General features: G+C 48.0%; 1 protein-coding gene across 1 annotated transcript; it reads left to right on the top strand.

Moving 5' to 3' along the window:
* Positions 1–855: 855 nt before the first annotated feature.
* LOC112122911 (sulfotransferase 1 family member D1-like) lies at positions 856–5,462 on the top strand (the record flags this gene model as incomplete). Its single annotated transcript, XM_026646266.1, has 5 exons — positions 856–1,005; positions 1,150–1,275; positions 3,161–3,258; positions 3,519–3,645; positions 5,368–5,462. Coding segments are annotated over exons 1-5 (585 nt in total), but the record flags the coding sequence as incomplete, so codon positions are not given.
* Between the last annotated feature and the right edge of the window lie 3,534 nt (positions 5,463–8,996).

Below are 8,996 nucleotides of genomic sequence, written 5' to 3'. Positions count from 1 at the left end.
AAGCCTCACCCCCCCCTTCCCCCGCTACCCCTTCCTTCCCTCCCCCCCATTCCTCTCTCTCTACCCCTCCCATCCCTGGTAACAATTACTAAGCAAATAGCAATTACATTTAAGCAGTTAGTTTATGTTGGCAGCTATAAGTTCAGCTCGTTAGTAACTTCTTGAACTACTATCTTGTCCCGTTCCTTTGATTTATTATCTTTCCTTCGGCCAGAGGTATGCAGGCCTCATTATACTGCAAAGGGGGGGGGTTTACCACTGATATCAAGCTGCTTACACATTTCACTTGCACCTGGCTTTTGAGGTCGATTAGAGTTTAAACATGGAAGGAGTTTGGTTCAGGCCTAGTGCAGGAAGGCTTCATTGACACTTGTGATTTTCCACCCTCCTGAGTCACCTGGGGTGATGGTGATGCCTGGTGACGTCAACACCCTGACAGGCCTCGTGCGGTCTATGGGCCGCAGGTTGCCCACCACTGCCCCAGAGACTCTAAATCTAAAGCAAGTAGCATAGGTGACTTTCACTGTTAAGCTTGAAACTGTAGCTGCCAGAGCTGAACCCACGGTGGTGTAATACCACGATACAAAATTTAAATAAAATAAAAGGCTACACTGGGTCCAGTGGAACACTTCCAGTCGTATCTCTTCTTTAACAACGTTTTTTTTGTTTAGAAGTTGCAAAGTATATTGATTCATGTAAGAGAGACTACAGAAATCAAAACAACAGAATTCTACTTCTTCCACCCCCACCTCTTGGAAACCAATGTTAGTTCCATGATGCATAGGGATGTCTTCCATACAGTTATCATGCAAATAATGAGAGCCATTTAACCCCTTTTTTCCTCACCTTAACTCAGCCCTCCCAAGATGGAACATTTGTCAAGGCAGGAATTAGAGGTTATCCATGAAATTCCCCTTTACCGGCATTTTGTGGAGAAGTGGGCCCAGGTGGAATCATTCCAGGCCAGGCCAGACGACCTTCTCATTTCCACCTACCCGAAATCAGGCAAGTAAAAATAAGAGTGTATGTAAATGTGTGTGTGTGTGTGTGTGGGTGGGGGTGGGGGGGGGGGCTAACTTTGGATCCATCCACCAGTAGGAAACAGAATATGCTTAACTTTGAAATGCTGCCTTTCAATCTATGTTTCAGGCACAACCTGGATTAGTGAAATCGTGGACATGATTTACAACAACGGGGACGAGGAGAAATGTAAACGGGATGCAATTTTCAATCGAGTCCCTTTCATGGAAATGAGCTGCCCTGGACTCCTAAATGGTAAGCGTTGTGCAGGAGATCAGACAAATGCAAGAGTCCCCTCTCACAGGAGCCATGGAAGGAGGAGAAGTAGGAATGCTGTCTCTGGACTGATTCTAATGCTGTATGTAATTCAACCTCTACAACAATGCAGTTTTATAGTGTCTTTGTACAAACTGTACACCAACATGCTTTACAGGGTTAAACACGCAATTACAGAGCCAGGAACACCTTCCCTGACCCGGTCAACATCACATCATCCCATTTCTCCCCCAAAGCCGGCCTTCAAACTCATTTGTTTCCTGCTGATTAATCCTGCTTCTCACCACAGAAAAACAAAGTCAGTAGAAAAATGTTGTGGCACTAGTATGCGATATGTGTTCTGCTTCTTTGAATCTGTAGCCGGAAGCCAGAAACTCTAGAGTGAAACAGAGCAGCATTAGGGACAAAGCCTGAGGTTTATCTTATTCTGGTGGAGTTCCTTGTTCCGTGTCAGAAGAAAGCAGCTCTCTCGCTGTGATTCTTATGTGAAAAGTTTAAATGGAGTAAGGGACAATCACGCTGCTTTTGTTCCCACCCTAGCCCAAGTCCCTACCCGTGTTTAGATAGACTGTAAACTCTTAGGCTCAGAGACCCTGTCATGTCTGTAAAGCACTGGCAGTGCTATATAAATAATCATAATTTATTTTTCCTTTTGCTGCTACTAATCATAGAAATGTTGGGCTGGAAGGCACTTTGAGAGGCCTTCTAGTCCACCTCCCTGTGCAGAGGCAGGACCAAGTATACCTAAATCATCCTTGATAGGTCTTTGTCTAACCTGTTCTTAAAACCTCCAAAGATGGGGATTCGACAACCTCCCTTGGTGACCTGTTCCAGTGCTTAACTAAAGAGTTATCAGCAAGGATGAGATCTGAAATGAGAGAGGCCCTCTTCAATGAGGCAGAGAGATGCAGGAAAGTCATTCTAGCCAGCAGCAGTTGCCAAGAGGGTGAATTTGCACCACCAGTTGCCGGATTGTTTGGCGGGTCACAGAGGAAACCAGAGCTAAATGAACAAATCAGTGGAGCTGATCAAAGATTCAGATGCAGCAGTTATGCGTGAGAATCATAGAATCATAGAATATCAGGGTTGGAAGGGACCTCAAGAGGTCATCTAGTCCAACCTCCTGCTCAAAGCAGGACCAATTCCCAACTAAATCATCCCAGCCAGGGCTTTGTCAAGCCGGGCCTTAAAAACCTCCAAGGAAGGAGACTCCACCACCTCCCTAGGTAACGCATTCCAGTGCTTCACCACCCTCCTAGTGAAATAGTGCTTCCTAATATCCAACCTGGACCTCCCCCACTGCAACTTGAGACCATTTCTCCTTGTTCTGTCATCTGCCACCACTGAGAACAGCCGAGCTCCATCCTCTTTGGAACCCCCCTTCAGGTAGTTGAAGGCTGCTATCAAATCCCCCCTCATTCTTCTCTTCTGGAGACTAAACAATCCCAGTTCCCTCAGCCTCACCTCATAAGTCATGTGCTCCAGACCCCTAATCATTTTTGTTGCCCTCCGCTGGACTCTCTCCAATTTGCACACATCCTTCTTGCAGTGTGGGGCCCAAAACTGGACACAGTACTCCAGATGAGGCCTCACCAATGTCGAATAAAGGGGAACGATCACGTCCCTCGATCTACTGGCAATGCCCCTACTTATACAGCCCAAAATGCCGTATAAGTAGGGAAGGCAGCTAGCAGCAGGAGAGTTAGGATGGGGAGGGCATTTAGCCACACCTCCCTCTTTCTAGGTATCATGAAAGGAAGAGGCAGGAAGTGCTGCTGATTCATTCTCCAGTGAGCGCAGGCTATTCATTCAGGATGTGCCAGGTGCTCCAGATGATTCCTTTAACCCCATGTGTGTTTTCCAGGCACAGAGCAGCTGGATATGGTGCCATCGCCTCGGCTAGTGAAGACCCATCTCCCAGTTCAGCTCCTCCCTGTCTCCTTCTGGGAGCAGGACTGCAAGGTAACCAGCTCCAGAGAGACATGGCGATGTAGGAATCGTCATCTGTCAGCCCACCTACGCCTGCCTCCTGGTTCCAGCAGCATCCAGTGCCTGACACCTCAGAAAAGCAACTTCCCCATAATTTATATGCCAGTTGTGCAGTGATGGTGTTTGTACTGGAGCAGGGGACATCTCTTCCAGACCTATGCAGGGGGTCAGGTCAAAGTCCCTGCAGCCCCTGCTAATTCAGACTGCACTACGTTCCCTTTTCTGTCCTGCAGATGATCTACCTTGCCCGAAATGCCAAGGATGTGGCTGTCTCTTATTACCATTTCTACCAGATGGCAAAGATGCATCCAGACCCTGGCACCTGGGATGAGTTCCTGGGGAAGTTTATGGCTGGGAAAGGTAGGCATAACCTCTCAGAAACCACAGTAACAGGTGTGGCATAAGATCGTAAACAACAGAAAAGAGATTCTCCCTTCACCCCCTGGGCAGGAATCCAGGGACATGTTATTCAGTTAGGCTATAAAGGGTCCAATGTCCGTGACTTCCCCTGGCTCCTCAGAGCCTGACAGGACGGTGAGTTCCTTAGGGCAGGATGGGAACATTAAGCCATGGCAACATGGTTCAGTGGATAGGGCACAGGACTAGGACTGAGATGACCTGGGGGGGGGGGGGGGGGTCTATTCCCAGCTCTGCCACTGACTTGCTGGGTGACCTTGGGCAAGTCACTTCACCCCCCTGTGTGACCTTGGGCAAGTCATGGCTCTGTGACTTCATTTGCCCTCCCACCTTGTCTTATCTATTCAGATTGTGAGCTCTCGGGGGTAGGGGTTGTCTCTCACTATGGGTGTACGGTACCTAACACGAGGGAATCCCACAGGGCTACTGTAATAGAAATAATTCTTACTATACTCGGTGCCCTCACAATCCTCCCCTTCAGGAGCAGAGCCCGAACATTTCAATTTCTGGTCTGGGGCCAAGAATCCAAACCCACCAGAATGTTTACACACTACTTGGAAGAGGAGTTTGCAAAGCCTTGTTAAGGCCAAAATAATAATGATTATTTAATGTTGGCATTGCAGTGGGGCCCAACAGCTCCACGCAGGCTCCGTGCACACACAGAGAACGACATGGCTCCTCCCCAGACGGCACAGTCTAACTAGACAAAACCCCTGGCCAGACAACGTAGAACAAGCATGTAATGTATCTGGTTAGTTACCTTTTTAATTTCCCCCCCCCCCAGCCCCTCCAAACCGTTCTCAGCCACCTTATCCCTCTGTCTAGAGGCATTGACCAGGACTGGGGACTCAACGTGCCCATCTTCTCCTGCCTGCCCTACAGAAATAGGTTCAACTCAGTGTGGGCGCAGGGGCTGGGAGGAGAAAGCAGCCGATCAGATGGTGCCTCTGGGTACGTCTACACTGCAATAAAAAACCTCTAGCCCTGAGTCTCAGAGCCCGGCTCAATTCACTCAGGCTCACGGGGCCCGGGCTACGGGTCTATACAATTGCAGTGTAGATGTTTGGGCTTGCACTGGAGCTAGGCTTGCCCCCTCTCCAGGATTGTCCCGGAGTCTCCAGGAATTAAAGGTTAATCTTGAATTAAAGATTATGTCCTGTGATGAAACCTCCAGGAATACATCCAACCCAAACTGGCAACCCCAGCTGGGCCCAGGCTCTGAGACCCCATGAGGGGGAGGGTCTCAGAGCCAGGGCTCCAGGCTGAGCCTGAATGTCTTCACTGCTAATTTTAGCCCTGCTTCCTGAGCCCCATGAGCCTGAGGCAGCTGATCCAGGTTCTGAGATTCAGTGCCCCAGATTTTTAATCACCGTGTAGACGTACCCTTAGATGCCTTTAAAAATTCCAGCTGGTTATTGAAGAAAAAGGACTAGCAGTTCATCCCATCCACCCCTGCCCCGTGCAGGATTAGTGCACATGGCACACAGTCCACTGTTCTGTCCAGCCTGGTTTTAAAAGTCCCAAGCAATGGGGCTCCCAGCCTTCTGCTGGGAGACTGGTATAATAACCTAACAGCTCACGTCCCCTGTGACACTCTTGGAACCAGTACTAGCTGTGATCTCTCTCTCCTCCTTTTCTTTGTTGCTTGTTTCAATCTGGATGTAGTGGCTTATGGATCCTGGTACGATCATGTCAAAGGCTGGTGGGAGAAGAAAAAGGCCTATCGAATTCTGTACATGTTCTATGAGGACATGAAAAAGGTGAGGAAGGGGAAGCGATGGGGATGGGGAGCCAGGGGATCCTGCTCCAAATGCCCCCTTTCCCTAAGGAAGGAAGGTGATTTTAACATCTATCTAGGTATGTGTAGAGCTCCCCTCACTGTCCTTTCTGAGCATGTCCCAATCATTAATGAGTGTAGCCTCACAACACTCCCATGGGAGAGTAGCAGTGTTACTCCTGTTGAACTGAGGCTAGATCTACACTGGGGGGGGCGACCTAAGATACGCAACTTCAGCTACGCGAATAACGTAGCTGAAGTCGGCGTATCTTAGGTCGATTTACCTGGCTGTGAGGACGGCGGCAAGTCGACCGCTGCCGCTCCCCCGTCGACTCCGCTTCCGCCTCTCGCCGTGGTGGAGTTCCGGGGTCGACAGCAGAGCTATCGGGGATCAATTTTATCGGGTCTACACTAGACATGATATATCGATCTCCGATAGATCGATCACCACCCGCCGATCCGGCGGGTAGTGTAGACGTACCCTTAGATACTGCCAGATTAAGTGATTTGCCTAGAAGGAATCTGTGACAGACCCACATCTCCTGAGTGCCAGTCCAGAAATTCATCCTTCCTCTCCTGCACGTCCATTTGCAACACTGGCATTGTTAGGAGTAGAGGGGTGGTTCTGCAGTCGCCTATTTTACTACACCCAGTGGGAAAATACTTTGCATTTGGCTCTGAGGCACATTGACATGTATCTGGAATATTAACAAAACAATGCCGGAACCAGCCATGTTCAGTGCCAAACTAAGACAGCGAGTCCACAGCCCCAAACTTCCTGCCTACAGCCGCCACCTATAGGTATGACAGTGGATTCAGTTGATCCAAGCCATGATTCATTTTAATCTGCCCCTTAGCTTCTTATAATAATATGGTCAACAATTCCTAAACTGCTAGATGGCTCATGTCCCATTGGTTCAGAAAGCAATGACCCCTGACTTTTCCCCAGACCTGATTTTAGTCTGGTCCATAAACACTCCCTTTTGTTCCCCTGTCAACCCCAAGAGAAGGTAGAACTATAGGGGATGGACGGACCAGGACCCTCCTCTCATCGTCTAGGTAACACAATAAGCCCCCTGCCAACACACACATCCTGCCCCTCTTAGGGTACGTCTACACTACGAGATTAATTCGAATTTAGATAATTCGAATTTGGGAAACAGATTGTATACATTCGATTGTGCGCGGCCACACTAAGCACATTAATTCGGTTTTTAACCACATTAATTCGGTGGTGTGCGGCCACACTACCCCATTAATTTTAACCACATTAATTCGGTGGTGTGCGGCCACACTACCCCTAATTCGAATTAACAAAATCGATTTTGGTGCTACTCCGCTCGTCGGGGTGGAGTACAGAAATCGATTTTAAGTGCTCTTTAATTCGAAGTAACTGGCTCCGTTGTGTGGACGGGTTAAGGATTAATTCGGATTAACGCAGCTAAATCCAAATTAAAGTCGTAGTGTAGACCAGGCCTTAGTGAGTTCCCACCAGCTGGCCCTCACCACCACCAGGCAAATCAATTAACAGGGTTATTCTTCCTCAGCCTGTTCTCTTTTGCACCCAGAGCACTAACAAAGAGGGAGGAGGTACCAGGCTTAGCCGGAGTCAGTGACATATTAGAAGCCTAATGGATCTTTAATTCATATTTGAGCCATCCTTAAATATTCTCATGTCTCGCATCTTTGCATTCAGTCAGACAGCAACATAACGAACACACATAGTCATAGATTTTACACACTGAAGTTCTGAGGGTGAACACAAGGTAGTTTGGTGACTAAGTACAGGAAGGGAGTCAGGGAAGCTTTAGGTCTGTTCCATTCTGCATCAGAGTCACTTAAGGCAAGAGTTTCAAAAGTGCACCCACAACAGCGACTAGATTTCCAGAAAAACCCAGCTCCTATTTACATGCCTAAATAAGGAGCGCTAGATCAGTGGTTTTCAACCTTTCCAGACTACTGGACTCACTTTCAGGAGTCGGATTTGTCTTGCGGACCCCAAGTTTCACCTCACTTAAAAACTACTTGCTTGGAAAATGAGACATAAAACTATAAAAGTGTCACCGCGCACCATTACTGAAAAATTGCTGACTGTCTCATTTTGTCTGTATGAAATTTTAGTGCTTTTAATTTGCTAGTGCTTTTTATGTAGCCTGTTGTAAAACTAGGCAAATAGCTAGATGAGTTGACGAACCGCCCGAAGATCTCTGTGTACACACACTGAGCTCGATTGCTGAATGTTCCGTGCAGAGGTGAATGCCGCTGAAATCTATTTGGCAGCTGAAGCCGGTTGTGACTCAGCAAACCTCCAGAGAGAATTGGGACATCTAAGGGGTAGATCTGTTAAGGGGTATTAAAGCCCTTGAGTTGGAGATAACTTTGAAGGAAAGAAAACAAACCACTCCACTTCAGGCTGAAAACTGCAGAGCTGGCTTCATTAGCTCTCAAAAGTAGACACTTAGGGCTTATCTTGGGGAAAGTCTGGGATGGGAGTGTGTATACAGGGAGTTTTACCTGCATAGCTATGCTGATAACTTTTTTTGTGTACAGAAGTTTTAGCTATTCTTACCTTAAGGCAAGGGGTTTGGGTTGAGTTCTCACTGGAACCAGAATCAGCTACGATACTAGCCATGGGCTGCTAGACTCCACTTAAGGTCATATGAGGCAGGGGGTTTCCAAGGGCTGCTATTTATACCTTTCCACAGCACCCTCTGGGGCTAGGACTGCAGCATTTCAGGGAAGGCCACACTGCAGCTTCTCATTGAAGAGTAGGAAACTGATTAATATTACTTGGTTTAGTTTGTTCTAACTTTGGTTGTTTTGGATTTTGGGTGGTTTGTTGGTGAGGGGCCCCTTTTTCCTCCTGGCTACAGAAAGCAAGATGGAAAGGGGTTTTAAAAGGGGGAATACGGGCACACTCAAAAGAATAAAAAAGTATGTAGAGGTGGCTGATTGTCTAAAACCAGTAAGGTCTGGATCCAAGAGATTATATAGCTGAGCTGCAGTTTGGCTGAAGTTAGAGTTTAGGGCTGGTGAGAATTTTGTTTAAAGGTTTCAGCTAGCTTCTGTCTCTGCCTCTAAAAGGGGAGGCTATTTCCTATGACTATCAGTGCTAGAACTTTAGAAACTTAATTAATGCCCTTTTTGTGAGATCTCAAATTAAAGCAATTTACTTTTAATATTTACAATGGGCTCCTGACTTTTTTCCCCTGCCCCTCCTCTCTTCAGTGATTCTATGAACTTATACCCTCTGCTTCTAGAATGCTAGTGTGGCATTAGTACCGTATGTAGCACCAGGGCCGGCTCCAGGCACCAGCCGACCATGCACGTGCTTGGGGCGGCACCTGGTAAGGGGTGGCGGCACTCAGGGTTTTGTTTTTGTTTTTTTGGTTCGGCGGGGCGGCGCTCGGGGGGGGTTGGTTTTGGTTCGGCGGGGCGGCGCTCGAGGGGGTTGGTTTTGGTTCGGCGGGGCGGCGCTCGGGAGGGGGTTGGTTTTGGTTCGGCGGGGCGGCGCTCG

Source organism: Terrapene carolina, unplaced genomic scaffold (genome assembly GCF_002925995.2).
Source record: "Terrapene carolina triunguis isolate 2854851 unplaced genomic scaffold, T_m_triunguis-2.0 Scaffold34670, whole genome shotgun sequence".
NCBI lineage: Eukaryota > Metazoa > Chordata > Testudines > Emydidae > Terrapene > Terrapene triunguis.
The sequence above is the reverse complement of the archived record's forward strand: the minus strand, read 5'-3'. Positions and strand labels throughout refer to the sequence as shown.